The sequence below is a fragment of the Microtus oregoni genome, unplaced genomic scaffold (assembly GCF_018167655.1).
Source record: "Microtus oregoni isolate MIOR12 unplaced genomic scaffold, Mior012 000096F_ref0000112, whole genome shotgun sequence".
In the NCBI taxonomy this organism is placed as follows: Eukaryota; Metazoa; Chordata; class Mammalia; order Rodentia; family Cricetidae; genus Microtus; species Microtus oregoni.
Genome location: NW_024544709.1, coordinates 716,343 through 738,510, shown reverse-complemented (window position 1 = coordinate 738,510; position 22,168 = coordinate 716,343). Strand labels below are relative to the sequence as shown.

Sequence of the window (22,168 nt, the reverse complement as noted above, 5' to 3'; positions counted from 1 at the left end):
ACTGGGGGTCTACAAGTTAATAAATGTCTCTCATAAAGCTAAGCATACTAGTTCATAATCTTAGCATGCTAATCATGCTAATCTTAGCATTAAGGGTGTAAAGCAAGAAAAATCTCAAATTCAACACCAGCCTGTGCTACTACTGTGTGCTGAATTCAAAACCACACCGGCTGCCAGGTCGATACCTGAATTCTCCATAAATTAAAGACAAATATCTTGGTTCTTTTTTGTTTTTGTTTTTTTTGTTTGTTTGTTTTTGTTTTTCGAGACAGGGTTTCTCTGTGGCTTTGGAGCCTGTCCTGGAACTAGCTCTGTAGACCAGGCTGGTCTTGAACTCACAGAGATCTGCCTGCCTCCCGAGTGCTGGGATTAAAGGCGTGTGCCACCATTGCCCGGCTAAATATCTTGGTTCTTTGCATATCTATAAACACCTGTCTAAGCTGGGCAGTGGTGGCACACACCTTTAATCCCAGTACTCAGGGAGGCAGAGACAGGCAGATCTCTGTAGTTCGAAGCCAGCCTGGTCTACAGAGCTAGTTTGTGGGACAGCTAGAGCTGTTACAGAGAAACCCTGGCAGAAACACCTCTACACAATTTTGAGTTAATTTTAATTGGATAAAGTTCTAAACGATCTGAATTTCCTCAATTAGACATAAACAGAACTTAAAGGGTCTGTGTTCTGAAACAATACACAAACCCATTGGATTAGAGATCCCTGTGGCATTCCATCCTTACCAACAGAATTATTGATAGAAAGGCAAACCATCTGTAAACTGACCAGGTCAGGAGTATCTCCAGTTTATCATCTAGACATTTCCTGCATGACCTGCTAAGTGACCTGAAACAAAACGAACTCAGGTGCTTGATGGTGCTGTTCCATTCCTCCTACACAGGAGTCCCCAGTGATGTCTATCTTCCTCCTCTGCACACAGATCCATTCCTGATCCAGAGGACAAGTATTTCAAGGGCAGTCTGTGTGGGGCTGAAAATACACCTAAATCTCCACTGCCAAAAATAGACTGAGGGCACACAGTCCCAACAGCAGCCTGACATGTGCTTTGAAAACTAGTTTTATCATATCATCGTCAAAAAAAAAACTCATGCATATGTGTTTAAAGAAAAATAACCTTTGAACTGCGCACAATGCAGCACTGATTTCTTAAGTGATGCTGTTTAGTCCCCTTCATGGTTTGACAGGTGCCGTTGAAGACATTTTGCTTTATTTACTATGTATGGATTTGTTTCTTTCATGCATTAAAAATCCATGCAAAATGGGCTTCGGGGGACCTTACACACCCCTGCCCAAATCCTTTCCCTTCTGGCTGTGGCAAAGTTACCAGACCTGTGTCACACAGCCGGCTGCAGTAGACTCAAATCTGGGAGATTAGGCTCAGCTTCCAAAACTGCTTCTCCAACAAGACACCAGGGTCGGTTTTTATGTTGATATGTTCACCAGCACTCCATAGCCAATTCTTAAATGTGGTTTGCATGCTTACACCTCTTTTTCGCTTTTTGAAAATAAAATAAAATATAGCCTGATGTCAGCTGCTTCACTTCAAATACCTAATATAGCAAAACATCAACCTTTTCTTTGAAAACACTATCAAAAGGAAAGGCCATGTTCAAGAAAACACTAGAACTAAGTTTTTCACTAAGTAAGGTTGTTATATTTTGACCCATTAACTCTCTATACTGGATGACAGGACAAAGAATACATGGATATGAATCATGAGTCAAGCTCAGTGATATTATTATCAATTAATAGGCAACATACTGCTAATACACCAGCTTTCTTCATTCCTAGAAGCAGACAGAAGCAGAGAGTGGCGTCCACTCACCACAAACGGGGGCTTGCATTCTGAAGTCTCGTCGATGGTTGGCTTTCCCAGCTCTTGCTTTTCCGTCGGAGCCTCGCAGTCCTTTTCACTCTTTTCAGGGCTAATCCGATCGATGTGGGAAACAAGCGTTACTTCCAAACACTCTGAACTTTTCATTTTCCCTGGGAGAATGCCTTTGATCTTCTGGAAAAACGCAGCTACGGATCCAGTCTCGCTCGCTGCGTGAGAAGACGCTGAAGTCTTGTCAACATCCTCCCGGTTCGATTTCGCGGCAGATGTTGCTCTTGGAACCCTGAGCGAAGCGTTTTTAGAATGAGTTGAAACATGCACAGCCTGACTGGTAATGAGTTTATTAAACTGTTGCTTGTCTGTCTTGTTAATTAGGATCTCTGCCTTTTTGTCTGCATTCAAATCGGATCTCGGTTTTCTGTTCATAGCAGTCAACTGTTTAGAAGGCACTGGAGGGGCTGAGGAGACCCCAGCAATCTGAGGCTTGGGTGTACCGCTCATTGCAGAAGCATCTTTGGGTTGCAGCACTGATCTGGATATAACTTTGGCCTTAATGTTCTTGAAGTTTGGCCTTGGGTAACTTATAATTTCTGTTTTCCTAACTTTGCTACTTACGGTGGAATTCGTTTTGGTAGCCGATTTTCCCAGATTAGGCTTTGGCGCATTCACGGGTGTCCCTTTCAAGTTTGGCACGGTCTCAGCATCTCTTGGACTTTTCTCCAGGAGATTGCACCTCTCTGTCGCATCAACAGAGGAAAGCGTAAGGCTTACACTGGGGGTGTCCTGAACTGGTGTTGACGTGCAAACCGTATGCTTTGTGCTAATGGCTCTACCATTTCCATCCCAAGCCATCTCACACAGTGAAAACCTCTGCCCTGGAGCACTTCTTAGGGTCAGCTCTTCAGCACTCTTTTGGATTTCTGAGTTATTGTCATGAGAGGCAGAATGCAGGTTTTCCGTCGTAGTGACTTTGCACTCAGAGTCCAGGACGCTGGTTTTACTTTTATCAAAAGCTGGCACCAGTGAAGGGCATTCGTCATCAACGTGACGGTTGCACGGTGTTCCTCTCAGGCTTTGGCCCATTTCCTGTTGACCATATGAGCCGTGTGAATGAGTCTCACTGTTTGGTTCATCTTTAGATACACAATGGAACTCCTGTAATACAGACCCACTGGGAACCTCCATGCCATCAGAAACTGGTGTCACAGCTTGGATCTCTTTGTCTCCAACGAGTCCTTGCTCTGGCCCATCTGGGTACTCTTTGGTAACATTTCCTAAAGACTCCTGGCACGGAATTCCAATGTCTGCACCATCAGTTTGCATCGGCACATCAGAACATACCCTGCAGGTTGTGTTTAGAGCCTCTGGGGGCGGGGCTTGAAGCTTTTCAAAGCCCTCACTGTTATGAGTTCCTCTCACACGCATCTCAGAGGGCTGGGGTGATGTCCACATGGGGCAGGACAGCAGCGTGTTTCCACCCCCCACAGTCGTTGGCAGCAGACCTCCAGGAGCATGGAAAGGCTGACCCCGTTCAATAGAATGGCGTGCTATCATGGTGCAGTTAGTTGCATCCGATTTCATGTCAAATGTCTGTTTTAGCTCCAAAGGGGCAGTGGAGTCTGCACAGTCGAAACCATCATCAGATTTGCACACACCGGCCAGAGAGGGCTCAAACCTCTCTTCCTGGGGTGCCTCTAGGGAATCCAGCTTACTATGCAGGTTCGGGGGCGTCACCGTACTGAGTGCAGAGGACTGATGGGTAGGATCGCTATGCATTCCAAACCCGGGCTTACTAATGAAACCACTTGAAGGTTCTGGGTAATCAATTGCTTCTACACGCTGATGGCTTAAAGAAACACTTTCACTGCCGTCCACGGCCGGATCCATCTCATAGTCCACCACCATGTCATCTGGGTTAGCAGCGTTCCAATCCCCGGGACTCGCTGAAGGGCATTGTGTGTCATATTCAGGTGTGTTCCCGTTTTGATCCCTGACAAATACACAATACAACTCATCTTCTGTCTTGCCTGAATTATCATCATTCATCCTGAATATGAACTTTAAACCTCTGCCATTTTATATTCTCTTCGAATCCTTTGAAATTGTAAAGCGAATGGAAAATAATGGTCTCACTCCCTCCCTATCGCTTTCCAGCCCGGTTCCAGGATGGCAACCTTGGGAGTCTTTGAAGTTGAAATGACTTGTTGTTCCCTGAAAGAAAGAAAACATTTAATTCAAATAAATGTTAGAAAGATGTGCAGATCGTCCTTAGTTTAGATCACTGTCTTCACACCAGCAACCCGAGCTGTCCGTGTGGGGATTCATGCTATCACTGGCAAACCTACCATTCTCCTTCAAAGATAGTTCTGTGTGGGAAGGAATGGGGCATGATGACACGGAACATGGATAAGTCCTGTGACTGATGTCCCAGATGACATCTGCATTCCTGACTCTCAGAGACCCTCCACCAGGGGGAAGGAACTAAGGCTGAAACAGTCTTTCCTTCACGTTGGTTGACAGTGAAACCATTCATTCTCATTTCTCTTGGCAGTTCGGATTTATGTCCACTGTGCCAGCATAATTCATGAGTGTCCCTTCCATCATCAGAAGGACCCCTACTCTGCGTTACATACAGTGATTACCAAAGAAACCACCCAGGCCCCACAAATGAGTGAGAGATTCCAGGAATTTGCATCTCTTTTTCGGTTTCATTTCTATCTTAACCATGTACCTTTCTAGGGCCTGCAGGGGGTTGATGTTGAGAGTTGGACGTGGCCTCTGTTAGAACAAAGCCACTGTATGCTGAACAGTGTAATACTTTCAAATAAACTGATGATACACTGAAGTCAATCCTGTCCCTTAAGTACAACTGTTCTGGAGACCGAGTTTGGAGACAAGGTCTTTAAGGAGGTGAGAAAGGTTAAATGATCAGATAACAGGGGGAGAACTTCTCCACCAGAACGGCTACTCCTCTGATGCCAGAAGCCCCCACCCCACCCCACTCCACCCACCCCAGGACAGTAAAAACAAATGCACATGATGGTAACAGAAACATTATCTACAACAACTGAAGACTAAGGATGGGAAGGAACCCACGTCCGCCAACTGGTAAATAAAGTTTTCCAAACTTGCACATTTACACATCAGAATACTTCTTGAGTACAATAAAAATGTAAAGTTCCATTAGATACAGTGTCCCAATAGGAAAATGTTACACTAAGAGAAAGAAATCTGAAGGACTCGAAGACCTGTCATTACGATGCTTTAAAACGGCGGGGAAAACAGCTATTCTAGAGCCTCCTGTGAATTCTCCATAACTAACAGCTCTACAAATCTATACACAACAATGGTCTTGTTGAAGTGGTGATCCATACCTACAATCCCAGTACTTGGAAGGCTGAAACAAGTAGATTGCCACAAATTTGGAGATAGCTTGGGCTACACAGCAAGTCTGAGGCTAGCCAGAGCTAAATAGTGATACCCTGTTTCAGGGAGGGAGAGGAGGAAAGATGATTGCACCACTGAGGAAAGTCCACGCGGAGGGTTAAATAATTTGTCAGAGTTTGCCAGACTGGTGTGGGCAAGGCTAAGCACTGTTTTGTGCTTTAAAAAAAAAAAAAAAAAAAAAACCAAAAAACAAACTTCTGAGTTAAATAAATTATACCAAAAAAGACAAGGGACCAAGTATCATCAAAAGACACTTCTTGGAGCCTGAAGGTAATAAAGCAAAGTCTGCACAGTTCAGAAGGGAACACAGTCAGGCCACATGGCCAGTGCCTACTATCTAAGCTAGGGGAGAGTGAAGCATTGCTTGAGCCCAAAAGTTGAAGGCTAGTCTTGATAAAGAGACCCATTTCAAAACGATACATGATAGACACTAGATTAAATAGAAAGATGTGGTTGGTGTGAATAAAGAGATTTCTAGACAAATCAATGCCACACCTCACTTTCCATGTTGTCTCAGACAACTGAGAAATGAAGAATCAATTCACCACAATGAGGTGATCAATGTAGAAGTACCCTCAAACACAAGGAACCCAAAGAAATGCCAGAGTGACTACCAAGCTGCACAATAGCCCACAGACAACAGTCAAGAAGGTTCAGCAAGGAAATCTCCAGGGCAAAGGTATATGGAAAATTGTAACAAACTGGAAAATTGAATAGAAATCATGAACAGCCTTTGAAGAATGTAAGATTATTTCTGCAGGATATGTAAACAGAGCAGTAGTTAGTCTTAGGAAAAAGCAAACAGGTCGGACAGTGGTGGCACAAGCCTCTAAATCCCAACACTGGTGAGGCAGGGACAGGCGAGATCTCTGTGAGTTCAAGGCCAGATGTTACACTGAGAAACCCTATCTCCAAAAAGCAAACAGAGTGAATGAACAGCTGTGGAAGAAAACAGACTAGCCCATGAATGTTACCATCGGCAGATTAAAGCAAACAGTGGGCTATCACTGAAATGTTCCCAAGTTAAGGTCAAGCTTTCATAAATAATACTAAGTCTCCATATCATTATTGGGGAGTTGGAGCTCCCACAAAAGAAAAGTCTGAGTACATTTCAGAAAGCTTGCAACAGGCCAGCCTGGGCTACATTGTGAGACAGTCTCAAAAAGCAAAGCTCATCTCGAAGAAGAGATGAAAACATGATAATATGCACAGTGGTGGTCATGGGTAGAAATAAACACATTCTGTTTTTCGACACTGTGAAAACACAATACGCAGCAGAGAAAGGACAGAGAGTAACCAACTTCAAAGCTACTCTTGTGTAGAATTCTCTTAAAGACAAAGTGGTCCTTCTTCTCATCTGTGGATTCATTTACACGGCTTCAGTTACCCATGGGCAGCCTTGATCGAGAAAGCCTACATGGAAAAATCCCAGAAATGCACGATTCATAAGTGTTGGGTAACTTAACACAGTACATGGTTTCACCTGTTCTCTTCTGACCGTTGGGCTCTTACTCCACCTACCTGATAAAGTAGCCTTTACCCTAAGTTCCTATGTAGATGAAGTAAGTGACATCTAGACAGCTGGGAACCACTTGCAGGCTTCAGTTATGTCCCACAAGTCTTGGGATGCAGCCCTAACAGACAGATGGACAATCATCCTTATCTTCCTAAATTTTGTGCTTACGATAGAGAAGAGTTTTCTGTTCAACGGTGACACCAAGTCTTTACTCACTCCTGCTTTCTCTATTTAAAATTACCTTACCAAATGACACTCCCATTCATTTTCCTTAAACATTTTATTTTAGGGATATGTGGGAGGGTTATGTGTGGGTATACATATGCAAACCCATAAAGAAACAAAACCCAGGACTTACTCATGTTTGGCAAGCACTTTACGACTGAACTACACCCCAGCCAAGAAGTGACTTCTAAAAATATCAATCATTGATTGAAACATAGCTCAATATTTCAAAGCCACTGACCCTCAGGGCTAGAAAAGGAACTCAAAAGTGATCCATAGAATTCTAACACTAACCCAACAGATTCATGCTCTTTTCGTCCACAATAAAACAAATCTCTGTGCAGTTCAGGGAAAGTATGATGTTTCAGACATTTCTTACTTCTGTCTAGACATTCCCTGTGTAGAGTCATAAAACACACCAGTGACCTTTATATGTAAATTCCACTGAGATTCAAATACAGAAAACTGTCAAGTACATAGTGAAAAGATGCAAATAGTCATGCAGAAGTTTGCAGAGGTTTCCTGGATTGCTTAGGTTTGCGTAGGTTACCCAATCAGCCAGCAGAGCCCAGGGTCCACCTTTCTCATTCCTCCGTCATGCATGACCTTAATCATGCGTGATCTTGGCCCAAGTAGCACTATCCATGTTTCATGGGACAGGGTGACAGCAGGCACAAAAACTGCTTTCTGACCCCTGATCCTAACAGCAGTGGCCGACTATGCTTGCTGAGTAAGCAAACTGGGAAACAGCAATACTGGCTGGCTACACCTGGCAGGAAATTCTGCATAACCACACAGGAGGAGAAAATGGAAACTGAGGAGCCAACAGCCATCTCTTGGTGTTCCCTCAGGCCTAGGGCTCTGCACCCAGAGAGCATTGCTCCTTCACTCATAATTAAGGCTGGTGTGTCTGGCATTCCCCGATAGGTTTGAGTTTGCACACTGAGTCTACAGCTTGTGACACCATTTTGGGAGATTGTAAACTCTTCAATCCATTTTTTAAAATCTATCTATCTATCTATCTATCTATCTATCTATCTATCTATCTCCCTACCTACCTATCTATGTGTACAGTATTCTGCTTGCACATATGCCTGCAGGCCAGAAGAGGGCACCAGATCTCATTATGGTTGTGAGCCACCATTTGAACTCAGGACCTCTGGAAGAGCAGCCAGACAGTGTTCTTAACTGCTGAGCCATCTCTCCAGCCCCTTTCAGTGACTAATTAATGGTAGTTTTGCTTTTAGATCTTAGAACAAAATTTGTATTCAGTCAAAAAATGTAAAGAGATATGAGTTCTATTGTATCATAACACAATGAGTAACACTCTTTAAAGCATGTGTTTGATATCTGCCATGTGCTGGCCATGATTAGGTTCCAGAGAGGCTAGCACTGTGTTGGCAATAACTGAGGCTTATTATTATTGTTGTTGTTATTTTATGTGTGTTATAATATATAATATTATATGTTAAACAATTAGCTAAACTGCTTCGTAGTTAAACATCCACATGCCACAGGAGTAATGAAGAGACGGCATGAGGGGATGCCGAACTGCCAAAGTCAGGGGAAAGTGTAGAGGACTTTGTCCAGTGGAGGGCAGCCAGGCAGTGCAGGCAGAGGAATCGCACAGGAGAGGATCCAAAGTGCAGGGGAGGCTGGGATGTCTAGAGAAAAAAAGCTTCATGAGGCAGAGGCAGGAAAGGGGGTAGTCGTGGGGGCAGCTCAGGGTTCAGATTCTATTTATACGCTCCAAAGTTGGGAAGACAGACCCTGACACTCAGCTTGGCTGAGGTGTGGACCACGTTCTACTGGAGACAAGCGGCAAGCAGGAAACGGTCAGCATGGAGCCGAGCTGACAAAGCGCTGGAGAGAGAATGCAGACAAAAACCCAGACACGCTCACAGGGCATACCACTGTGTAATCTGCGCCACACAGATGAGAGCATGGCACACAAGTGCCCAGTAAATGTCTGTTCAATTAAACATTATTTTAAAGGATTACTTCACTTATATTAATATTTAAAGAAGGAAGTCACAGAAGATAGTGTGGGAAAGCTACATAAATAATCTATCATGTTCTGGGCTGGTACAGAAAAGATTTCAAACATTAGTGTAAATTAGAAGAAACATGACGTTCCCTTTTCTTTCTATAAACCAATATACAAGTTTAGGACCTGACTGTGTAACACTGTGTAACTGACTAGATACAGCAGAGAGGACCTTGGTCCTGCCTCAAGGGATGTGACAGACTTCGTTGACTCCCCATGGGAGGCCTCACCCTCTGAGAAATGAATGGGGGTGGGGTGGGGAGAAAGTGGGGGGAGCAGGAAGACAGGAGGGAGAGGGAACTGGGATTGATATGTAAAATGAGATTGTTTTAAAAATAAAATAATAATTAAAAAGCATTACAGCTGAAAGATTTGCTACCCACATACACAAAGCTTGAAGAATGCCAGCGAGATCTGGGTTGAAATGCATAATGCATTAAAACACAGAGACTGATACGATTTCATCATCCAAAGAAAACAATGCACTTCTTTGTAAAACACAAATTTGCCAGGTGTAGGGGCACACACCTTTAATCCCTGGCACTCAGGAGGCAGAGGTAGGCAGATGTCCAAGTTTGAGCCCAGCCAGTTCTACAGATATCCAGGACAGCCAGGGATATACAGAGAAACTCTGTCTTATAAATAAATAAATAAATAAATGGGCTGTTTCTGGTCAAGAGTGTGTATTTTTAAAAAGTGGAGGGAGTAGAAACGGCGGTCAGGATGTATTGTATGTAAAAAGAACAAATAAATACAAATTAAGAATTTTTAAGTTGAAAATATAACAAAAAATGTCAGAAACTCTATTCACACCATGGTTTAAAAAAATTAAAACTACTTCAAGAAAAATATATCCATCTCCCACGCACTCTCAAAAACTGCGTAATAAGGTTTGTATTTAAGAAACATTTAATGCCAAGCATTGTGGGACGTCTTTAATCCTAGTGCTCAGGATTAAATCCTACTGCAGAGACAAGCAGATCTCCGATTTGGAGCCTAGCTCCAATTATGGAGTCTACATAGTGAGTTCCAGGACAGCCAGGGCTACAATGGGAAATATGTATATACACAGGTAATTATTAAAGATACATAAATATCTTTAAGGTTCTAAATTTCATTGATTAAAATACTTTGTGGGAATGATGAAGTATTATCAAGTATTTAAGAAACATGTTCATCGTCTCCAGAAGGGGACTTGCTGTAAGTCCAGCAGAAACACTGTTGGTGAACCACAGCCCAGCAGAACTTCCCAAAGTTGCCATCACATAGCCCAGGAAAACCAAAGGAAAATAACCATTTCCCACACAGATAAACAGAGGACACGTATCACTCAAGCTCTGTTTAAATCTCATGTATAAAGGGCTTGGGGTGTGTGAGAGGGGTTGGGGGTATGGGTAGGGGTGCCTTTGGTTTTCTATTTGTTTTAGGTACTAGAGATAGACCCTTCACTCTAATACATGCCAGGCAGGCACTACCAGTAAGCTAGAGCACCAGCTTTATTTTTAAATTTTATTCTAATATTTAGCTATTTATTTTGAGGCAGTCTCACTTAGTTTCCAGGTTGATCTCGAACTTATTTTGTAGTCCAGGAAGGCCTTGAGCTTGTGATCCTCCTGTCTGTACCTACAGGCTTGAGACAACGGGACCAACTCTTGTGTAAAACTGTAAATGAACATTGGTATTGGGAACTGATTTCTTCTGTTAAAAATCAAAGTATAACCAGTAGACCTTAATTCATGGTATACAATCAAAAGACTTGAGGAGCTGGGCAAGGTGGCACACCTTTAATTCCATCAGTCTGCAAGTAGAGGTAGGTGGATTTATGTGAGTTTGAAGCCAGCCTAAGAACCTAAGAGTTCTAGGACAGCCAGGGCTACAATGGGAAACTCAGTCTCAAAAACACACAAAATCTTGGGGGGTATGGAACTAGGCACACTGAAGCCATGGGTGATTAAGAATACCACCATTGAGGAAAACTAGCAAAAGCCTGCAGGAAGTCTAAGAGTCACTGCACAGCCAATTAGCTGACTCACTGAGTCTCGATTCTGACACCTGCAGCTTGTTTAAAAATGCACTTTCAACCCAAAGCTCTGACTCAAGAGCTTCCCGAAACCTCCAAACCACCCTCTCTTCAAACCACATTTCTAGGCGCTTTCGTTGTCTGTTCTAATACGGGCCTTTTACAATAACTGCACTTTGGGGTACTAAACATTCTTTAAAAATATCTCTATTATTTGAGGTTTTCTAGAGGAACAGAACTGATAGAATGAATTCTATCATAAGACCTCATAAGACAACCATCATTCCCAACAAGTAGATATACTGTTCATATTAATCTCTGAGCCGGGCACAAAGGCTCACACTTGTAATTGCAGCACTTGGGAGTCCAAAGTAAAAGGCTGGCCTTGGGTTCAAGAACATGCAGGGCTATATAGTGAGTTTTAGGTTAGCCTGAGCTACAGAGGAAGATCCTGTCTCGGAAGACAAAACCTATAATCTTTACTTTGTCCCACACTCTAGAATTTATCCTGAAGCAGAGGCAATACAACATAATAAATGCTACAAACAAAAGGTGGGAGGAGGGGAAGCAAAGCTTAAATTGCAAAGCTTTTGGGATCAGTTACAGTTAATCAATTCTAATGTTTTGTTTTTCAGTTTAAATACCCCAATAGTACATTTTCATAATGTATGAATGTCAAAAGTCGGTAACTATAAAATTAAAATTAAGCATGTCTTATTTGTAATATATATATATATATATATATATATATATATATATATATATATCTTCTGATTGCACCTTAAACAGTTTTCATCTAGCAAGGCAGAATTACAACCAGACCGACCACAAGAAACCCAAACTTCAGTTCATAGGATGATTCCTCCCTGTAGACCATAGTTATTCAAAAACCAGCACAGAATCCCAGGAGTAACAGAACTGGGTGGAATAAACACTCCCCACAACTAAGGAATCTTCCTTGGATTCTCTGCAGATGAAACATCTCTCTGAGGTTTAGCAGGCAGAAAAATGTGCAGATGTTTCTTGGTGATACTGTAACACATCAACTACAAAGGTCACAGCAAAGCAAAAACGATGGCAAATTAACTGGGCATTTACTGGTGCTGGGTGACTGCTTCTGGGTTAAAATAGGATTATTCCAGCGACGCGGGGAACCAAAGATTTGAAGGAAAGATGCTCAGTTCACCTCCACAGTCAATGTGGGAATACACACTTAAAGGTGTAGTCTTTGCTGTAATCTGAGAATTTGGGAGGTAAAAGCGGGAGAATCAGCACTCAGGACCAGTTTGAACTACTTGAGACCTTGTCTCAAAAAAACAAACAAACAAACAAAAAAACCCAAAAGCAAACACTAAACAAATTCTTAAACATTTAATACCCTTTAAACTTAGAGGTTCATAATCTTTACATATTCAAGTTAATAAATGATACTATTAATGATAATATTCTAGTATTAATAGTATAATACTATAAAGGGAAATTCTACAAAAATGCGCAGTGCCCATCCACAATGGCTCACTCTCGGGTCGGGAGAGTTAACAGGGCTCTTTCCCATTATGTTTGCTTATATACTTTTATTTTCTTTGACAATTTAAACATTGAAACCCTAAAGATAGATCCGTGCAGAAACAAAACGCACTGCGTAGATTGTGTTTCTTTATCAACACGTCTGTCCCAGAAACTGAAGCTAAAAGACCTGGAAGTTGTTGGTTCAGAATCACAGGTTCTGCGATACCTGGCTCTTTCTCTGCAACACGAATCCTTAGTATCTTGAAAGCTGCCTGCTATTTTACAAGATAGAAAGATACAGCCCTTAGAGTGTCTTCCAAATTCCAACAACAGATTATGTGACTCAGACACCCACAAAATGCATGCCAAGGAGTTCTGCAGGCAGGCGGCGTACACACAACAACAGACACTACAACACAGGAATATTTCCTGAAGGAAAGCAGTCTCCTTCACAGCAGGCCCACTCAGGAGGGAGGCAGATTTACTGTTGAGTCATCTTCCTGGGCTAGAGAGTGAGTTCATTTCTTTAATTCTGCAGGGCGAAACAGACCTGCAGAGTATGAGTTACAGTGTCCAGACAAAACACTGTTTGTCTGAAAACCACTCACACCAGAGTCTGTAACACAGAACTTCCCAGATTTGCTTTAATCGTAGTATCAATGCCGGGCGGTGGTGGCGCACGCCTTTAATCCCAGCACTCGGGAGGCAGAGGCAGGAGGATCTCTGTGAGTTCGAGACCAGCCTGGTCTACAAGAGCTAGTTCCAGGACAGGCTCCAAAACCACAGAGAAACCCTGTCTCGAAAAACCAAAAAAAAAATAAAAAATAAACCTAGTGTCAATACTGGCAATCCCAAAGACTTTCAAGGCTTCACAATTATCAGGAGCAAAATTAAGACCGGAATCTCTTGCCTCCTCCGTGCCTCATCTTGCTCATTAAGGTATGAAAAATAAAATCCATGGTACCATTAGAAAAAAATGCTAATTTTTATCTTCAGCTATGTACTTCTAACTATATTAGGCGAAATGGCATGAGTCTATACATTAACACTGCATGAAGAATACCATCTACATTAAGAAAAAAGCCAGAAGCTAGGGGCAAGGATGCAAAGCAAAATCATTTTGGAAAACAGCCAGACATGTTGATGCATACTTATAATCCAAGCATTCAGTAGGGATCATGAGTTCAAGACCTGTCTGAGTTACAAATTAAGATTTTTGTCTCCCCCAAAAATAAATAAAATAGATAGATAGATAAATAAATGAGTAATGACAAAATACCTTAAATATGTCCCATATCAATATATGTAATAAATGGTCTGCAGCTTGAAGCTGCAGGCTTAAGAGTAAATATTACCTTTCTTTGCCAGCTAGTTCTTATGTGAATTTGAAACATACTAAAGTCAGTCATCTGTAATGAAGGAAACTCAAATGAGAAAAATCCCTCCTTAAGACTGGGCTGCAAGGCGGGGCAGTGGTGGCGCACGCCTTTAATCCCAGCACTCAGGAGGCAGAGGCAGGCGGATCTCTGTGAGTTCAAGACCAGCCTGGTCTACAAGAGCTAGTTCCAGGACAGTCTCCAAAACCACAGAGAAACCCCATTTCAAAAACCAAAAAATAAAAAAATAAAAATAAAAAAGAAGACTGGGCTGCAATCAATTTGTGATTGATGGGGGAGGTCCCAACCCATTGTGGGTAATACCATACCTGAGATGGTGGTCCTTGGTTGTACAGGAAAGTAGACAGAACAAGCCAGGAAGAGAAAGACAAACAGCACCCCTCCATGGCCTCTGTATTAGTTAGCTCCTGCCTCCAGGTTCTTGCCCAGGTTTGAATTCCTGTCCTGACTTCCTACATTGATGAAGAATGACATGGACCTGTAAGCCAAATTAACCCTTTCCTCCCCCAAGTTGCTTTGGTCATGGTGTTTCATCACAATAGTAACCCTTCTCTAAGACACTTTGTAAATCCAAACTTGAATCCCTATTGTTTGGAATAGCCACGCTGATTATACCACAGGGGACTTAAATAAAGAGACTCATAATTATGACTGTCAAACTGTGTCTTCTAAAACAAAAATTACTACTCTTGCTTCCCAGTAAGAAGCCAGCTTCTTCCGTATTGATGTCATACCAAAGAAGCTGGCTACAGTCCTTGATGCCAATTTAGATAAGAAACCAGTACATTCAGTACTCCTCTGGGTCACAAAACAGTATAAAGTTTTTCTCCAAAGAAAAGCTAGGCCAAATTACAAGAAACTGTGTATCCAATCCCTTTTACAGCACAGTATCGCTCAAGGATAAAGACATTTCAGCCCTTGCTCCAGGAACGGCTGGAGTCGTTCTTCCAGTTTCTGACACTGCGCAGCCACCTGAGACTCATCTCAAAGAAACACAAAGGAATTAAAAAAAAAAGCCAGAGACAAACAAAATGGACACAAGGCACCCTTGAGAAAGCACTGGCCCAAGACCAATTGGAGATTAGGTAACAAGGCTGATTAATCTATATTAGAGAATCAGGAGGTTAGATCCCCCAAAGGTAGATTTGTAAGAAAAACTATCTGCCAAAAAACAAAATCATTCTTTGAGTTTCCTAAGTTTATGCAAGAACAAGGAGAGAGAGAGAGAGAGAGAGAGAGAGAGAGAGAGAAAGAGAGAGAGAGAGCCCTTCCCCCTGCTTCCACAAAGAGTAAGTTCAGTTAGGTTAAACAACTACTTATCTTTCCCGATTCCTGACTTGCCAGTAGGAAGGACTCTAGGGTGCAGGAATGAAATAGAGGAAAGTCTACAAATCAGAACCAAAGAAAGTGGTCAGTGTACACCTGGGATGGCGTCTAAGCCTTCAGTACTAACCACTAAGCACACTTCAGTCCTGAAGCTTTGAAGTCATTCTGTAATCCTGCCATCACAAAGGCCAGGTCGGGCAGCAGGGAAATGCTGGTCACACTTTCCTTCAAGATAGTTTGAGGATGCACTGGGGTTATCTGTAGCAATTTAAGAAAGAGCCCCGAGTCTGCACCATTTTCCCCACACAAAGGCAAAATTATTCCTTACTTCAAGGTAGCATGAAAACCCAACAGACTTCTCATGAATTTTGACCTCAACCAATGACAATCAGCTCTGACCTGCAGCTATGCACTCCTGTATCAACAGCTAGCACTTCCATGGAGGAGACGTGGGACCCAAGGCATACGGTGTACAAGTAGGCATGGAGCCTTAACCCAAATTGTTCCCAAGTCCACACTCTCCCCCACTCTGCCGCTCACACACACTGGCGTCTTAAATGCCATCACCTCTTTATTTACACAACTTTCAGTAATAGGTCCCCACTCTACCAAATGCCTTTCAAAGTTCACTTGGTGACCTTAAGTAGACACAGGTTTCCGGGCTGATTCCCAAGTTGAAATCCCTTTCATCCATAATCCAGTTACTAATAATTCAGGAAAACCTATTCAAGTGCTTTGGATGAGAAATATCCTTCAGAGGCACAGGATTTAATATCTGCTCCCCAACTGGTAGTGCTGTCTGGGGTGGGCTACGGAACTTCTAGGACAAGAAGCCTTGAAGGACGTTAGGGGCAAGCTCTGCTTCCCGTTTGCTAACGTGATGTGAGCCCTCAGCTTCCTGCCGCTGGGCTCCCATACCTCCCAACCCTGATACTCCTATCTCTCTGGAACTGTAGCTAATAAAGGCATCTGTAAGTTGCTTTGGTTTGTGGTACAACATAAACACCAATAGAAGAGTAAGCTGGTGATGTGAAGAACCTACCCTTTTTTGTGTTGTTTGTTTTTGAAGGAGGTAGAGAACCTTTGGAACTCTGGACTACAGAAGTGCCGAATGCCACAAGCAGGCTGATGGGCTGTTCTAGCTGGAGCGTGGAAGACGGTGGTGCTTAGAGGAACGTTGGTGGAGGTCATGCTCAAGAGATTAAGACATGAGAAGAGATTGTTCTAGCCACTGGGCTAGAGCCATTCCCTGTAATATTTGGCAAAGAATTTTAATGACCTCTGCCCTGTTGTAAGAACCTGCCTGAGACCAATTAACACATAATGGCCTAATTGCTTCGGTGCAGGAAATTTCCAGACAGCACAAGCTAACATTGAGTCTGTAGCACGGTTGTTCCTCATTACTCTAATGCCCACCTGTGGAATAATTCTTCTGTCTACTCAGGCCTTTAAAAAAAGAAAATCAGAGTATAGAGTTTGGAGGAAAGAGCAATAGGAAATGTATCGTTGCCCCTAAAACATATGCTGGAGAAGATGCTCTGATTGTTAGAGCATTCAAGAGACCAGCTCTGCACAGGAATCCTGGGAAGGGTGTGGGTGAGGGGTCGGGGAGGGGCAAGATCCCACCCACCTAAGTGTCCACCTTGTATAAGAAATTCTGGAGGGTTTGTTTGCTAAAACTTCCCTCAGTGTGCCACTCTGGTCAGTTCCTGATGCCTGCCAATCAAGATGTAGGACTCTCAGCTCCTTTCCAGCACCAGGCCTGCCTGCATCCCACCACATCACACCATGATAATGGACTACACCTCTGAAATTACGATCTGCCAAATCTCTAAGCAGAAACGCATATTTATCTAGGCACTCAAGAGCTCGTAGCAGGCACAGATTGTCTAGATCCAGAAGTCGGCACTCAAGCGTTTCTCCTAGTACACTAACTCTCAAGAGAAGCCTGGCAGCTGAACTGAACAAGAATAAAGAGGCATGAGCTACAGAGGCAGCAAGAGCTGCAAAGGCCGCTGTCAAAGCTGCGAAAGCCTCAAATGCATCTACCCATACTAAGGGGGGGCACAGAAACTGGTGCCAGTGCCTCACAGACAAACCACGTAAAGGATGGGAAGAAACGGAAAACTGAACACACGCCTTAGCCCTCAAGTGCTGGGACCGCCAAAATTGACAAAGTAAAGGCAAAGCCACCCCTTCAAGTCACAAAGGTAGACAATAACTTGATTGTAGATAAAGCCTCCAAGAAAACAGTTGTTGGGAAGGAAAGTAAAGCTGCTGCTACAAAGGAAGAACCAGTCACTACTAAATAGAAAACTAAGCCACTCACATCAAGCATAGGCGCTAAGGAGGAGGAGCAACATGTGGCTTTGGTGACCTCTACATTACCCCCGCTACCTTTGCTTCCCATGCTGCCTGAAGGTTAAGATGCTGATAGCTTAAGAGGCAATATTTAGAAGTAGAAAAGAAACTCCAATGTCTGCTTGCTGGTTTACCGTTGCCCCCCTCCCCCGAGTTACCAGGAGAAGATGATCTTTCTAAGAGTCCGGAGGAGAAGAAAACAGCAGCACAGTTACACGGCAAAAGAAGGCCTAAGTATATGCTTGCTTTCCGCCTGCACTCAGCTTGACTGGAAACCTATCCTGGGCCATTACAAACTTAGAAAATATTGAGATTTAAAATGAACAGTGTATTTTTATTTTAACATAAACGTACAGATTGGCTGAGAGTTCTGAAACAAAGTTTTATAAGTGGTATACCTATGTGCCTTGACTAATAAAACCAAATGAAAATTTCTTACAAAAAGAAAAATTCTATGAGGTTTTTCTGCTAACAGACTTCAGGAAGGGTGAGAGTCCACCCCAAGCAGGCAGTGCTGCCCGTGTGGTAGGAGCTTATAAGAGACACGAGAGATGCAAGAGTGAAGGGGTCATGGATTCTTCCTGCACAGATTCAAAGAGCTGCTAGGGCCAGGCTAGAGTCAGTGAAAGGGCACAGTGTCAAGAGGTCATAGCAAAGCCTCTAGAGACCCCAAGAGGCTGGAGATGCCAGAGCTGTGACACATTGTCCAAGGAGCATAGCATATAAGGAGTGGAACCATCTGGAAAGATGTTTGTTGCAGGCAGTAAGGCTACAGGCATGGAGCCACCTGAGTGGCTCAGATACCAGACACAGGGAGTTATGTAAGGATTTGCTGTTTGTCTTTTGGGTTCGGGGCCTTACCCTTAGTACACTGTCTTCACTACAGCTGCACTCCTTTGTGGGATGGTAATGTACATTCAGTGGCCATATGTACGAGCATTAAGAGATTGCCTTGAGTTGCAATAGAGGCTTTAGGGGCATTTTTTAACAGCGTTGAAGCTGTTCAAGACCTTTGAAGAAGACTTTTGAAGTTGAACTAAACACATTTTGCATTATGAGATGGTCACCAGCCTGAGGGCCAGGAGTTGGAACCCGGCGATTTGAAAGAGAAATATCCTGTGTATTTAAACACTTGATCTGTAGTTGGTGGTTTAGGAGGGCATGGCACTTTCAGAATAGAAACGGTGGCTGGAAAGTAGTATGCCACTGGGGGCAGGGTTTGCGAACGTAAGCCTTACCCCACTTCCATCTCATACATCTCTCTGGTTCCTGTTTATGGCTGAGATGTGATCTCTCAGCTCCTGTTCCTGCCAAGATGTTTAGCCATCTGGAACTACAATCCAAAATACTATACCTTCACCTATATATTGCTTTTGGTCATGTTTTATCACAGCAACAAGACATTAATACACCTACCCAGCCCTTAATGGTTCTGACTCTCCATCAACGAGGTGGAGGGTATAAGGAGAAGGATGTTCTCACTGGACTCTACCATCACCTTAACCTCATGAATCAAGAATATGAAATAAGTAACATTTTCCCCCCTCTTTCGAAAACCCGGCAGGAAAGCATGAGAATCAATTCCAAAGACCAGGGTAAATCTCATGAAAAGACACTGAGCATTAATTATTACAGAAAATACAAATCAAAATCATAATGTGCTACCATGTTATACCCATTAGGAAAGCTAATGTTTCAACATGGGTGCCGATGTGGAGAAACTGCAAAGCTCTTGTGTTACCGATGAGAACGAGAAAATGGCAGTGTCATGGAAAACAATCTTGTGACAAAAGACGACAAACAGCATCACCATATGACTAGCATGCCATTCCAACACCAAACAAGCCGAAATAAGCCTTTTCTAGATTTACTGCCTGAAGCAAGTCATTATAGAGATGAAACACTTACCCACTCAAACAATAACCCTTGTACTATTTCAGGGGATGAGAAATACCTCCAAAGGCAAAGGAACTCCTGGGTCATCCCCAAATCACATTGCTCCGCCCACACTGAAATAGCCTGACAACCCACAGCAGAATTTTCCAACACGTGTCTTGTCCTAAATTCTGTGCCCTCTCACTTAGTCAGGCTTCATTACCCTGACAGTTGCAAGAGCTCGTGGCCTCTAACACCCTGCTTAATTTGTCTGGAAACCCACACGACTTCAAAAGAAAACTTGTACAACACAGCATCCAGAGACTTCAGAGAAACTCCTCAGAATCTTCCATCTCAAACACATGGGTGGATCTTTGTCTAAACATCCTTTTGTCTGCAAGGCTCAAACAATGCTTCGCTCTGTGTTCCCAGGCAGTGGAAGAAACAAGAAAAGTCACTGTTTCAGCTCCTCAGACTTACACTGGGATTAACTTGAAATAACAAAAGAGAGTCTCGCAAATTAGAATCATCTAGAAATACACCCCAGTAACAGCCACATAATTACCTAGATACTTATTATTTTTAAATTCTTTCCAAAGTCGACCATTAAAACATTCACCTCTCCCTTCTGAGCAAGGAAGGGAACATTGAGGCTCCGCCCCCTGCACACCTGTCTGTGCTTGCCTCTCTTCCCAGTGTGACCGCTCTGCAGTGGCAGATGGATCTCTGCCAGGTAAAGCTTCGCTGTAAGCAGGGGTTATTTTTAGGCCAGTGGCTCCTTTGATTCCTGAGCTGCCCCTAGAAAATCGTGAGGCAGTCTGTAGAGAGAACACGAGCTAACACAAGCATCTCCTACAGGCCCCAAAGGAGAACACGCGGAGGACAGCCAGCTCGGATAACAGTCATATCTAATCTCCCTCTGCCTTCAGCCAGCCAGACCTGAGGCTGAGCCTCCATTTCAGATGTGCGGACAGTGCCCAGAATTTCATCAAATCAAAGCGCAAAGAGTCATTCCTCTTGGATAGAGATTTCTTCTTACTTGGATAGAGAAAATGTAGAACTCACTGATGTGATCCTGTTGTTATGTCATGTCTCTTACCAATGCTGAGATTTCAGATTTGTGGACCAGCCATGGAAAGGGATATTAGAAAAAGAAAAGTTCAAAGAACATTCTTCCAAAAAGAGCAGACCAAGACAGTTGTGGTAAGCTATCCAACCACTGCATTTAAAACCATATACTTTATCATTGCTAATCAAAAAGGCCTTCTAGAAAACTAAGCCAGCTGTTACACCTCTATGGACAACCGCCACAATGAGATAAAGTACGGAAGCTTGAATGCTAACTTGGGGCTGGCTTTTCCATCTTACTAGAATGAGGGAAGGAGCCGACTCAGATGAGGCAAGGCTAGGCACACTTGCAACTCCTAGGCTGAAGCACAAATGAAGTCCAGGTCGCTTAGACTACACCATCCCCAAAACAAAACCAAAAACATGAAAAAGAAACCTACTATCCTCAGACTAGACTAAATACCTTTATTTTTCACCCCCTCCTTTTTTAAATATGCATGATGTTTCGCCTACATGTACCAAGTGTGTGTCTGGTAGTCTTGGGGGACAGAAGGAGGCATCAGATCCCCAGGACTAGAGTTACACACAATTGTGAACCTCTGTGTGGGTTCTGGGAATTGAACAGGAGTCTCTAGAAGAGCAGTCAGTGCTCTTAACTGTTGAACCATCTCCTGGGGACTAAACTTAACTAAAATTTATCAGGAGATAGATTCAAACATACGTGGAGAGGGTATATTTCACCTTGTGTCTTTCCTCCAAGGATGGTTTGACATACCAAGTTGATCTTCCCCTTATTCCTCGCCTGGGTTTTATAAAGAACTGTGATATTTCCAAACCCACAAATCTATAGTATCAGAAATATGTGCTTAGAGTCATTGTGGCCCCAGGATTTAGCATTTGCTGCTGGGAGTCTGGCTCTGATGTCAGTACGCCTCTGTCGTCAAGTGTGCGCCACTCCCTCCAGGGCTGGGGTGTTCTACAGACTGCTAAATTTGGGAGTATTCCAGGAAAAACAAAGGAATTGTGGGCCTCCGGAAGGAAAATGCCCAGCCAAGTTCACTCCCTCTCCCCACTGCCTCAGTACTGGCTACTTTTTACATCTCTTAAATGAGAGTTAAGAAGAGGGAACTATTGTTATCTTAGAATTTGGCCTTGAGAAGACTTGAAGAGAGGATGTAATAGTTTATGAAGCAAAAATATTTAACATGTATGCTGTGGGGCTTATGAGAACAAATTTGGAAATTCTTAGAATGGATTGTTGTGGGCTTGAATAGAAACATTTCTAAGGGTTTAACTCAAAGCCTTCAGCTCCATGAAAAGAGCCTTAGAGTTTAGCTCCTAGTTATGGGATAGCCTTTAATGTCACTTGATAAGCAGAAGTCAATCAAAATATTAAGCTCATAATTACTCTTGGCAATAAATCTTCAAGAGAATACTGAAAGGCAATCTCAGTTGCAGCCAGTGAGTTCTGAAACCAAAGCCAGGGCCACATCAGCCCTAATCTTACATCTGTGAGACCTGGGGACACGA

At 43.0% G+C, this 22,168-nt stretch overlaps 1 protein-coding gene across 4 annotated transcripts in view; it reads right to left on the bottom strand.

Annotated features, from left to right (window-relative positions):
• The window catches only part of Mtus1 (microtubule associated scaffold protein 1), a 139,914-nt gene that overhangs the window by 97,600 nt on the left and 20,146 nt on the right, over positions 1-22,168 (bottom strand). For all 4 annotated transcript variants that reach the window (XM_041644445.1, XM_041644443.1, XM_041644446.1 and 1 more), the window contains exon 2: positions 1,839-4,058. In XM_041644445.1, the coding sequence (XP_041500379.1) occupies positions 1,839-3,893 (2,055 nt within the window). In that variant the 5' untranslated portion in view covers positions 3,894-4,058. The remainder of the gene's footprint in view (positions 1-1,838; positions 4,059-22,168) is intronic.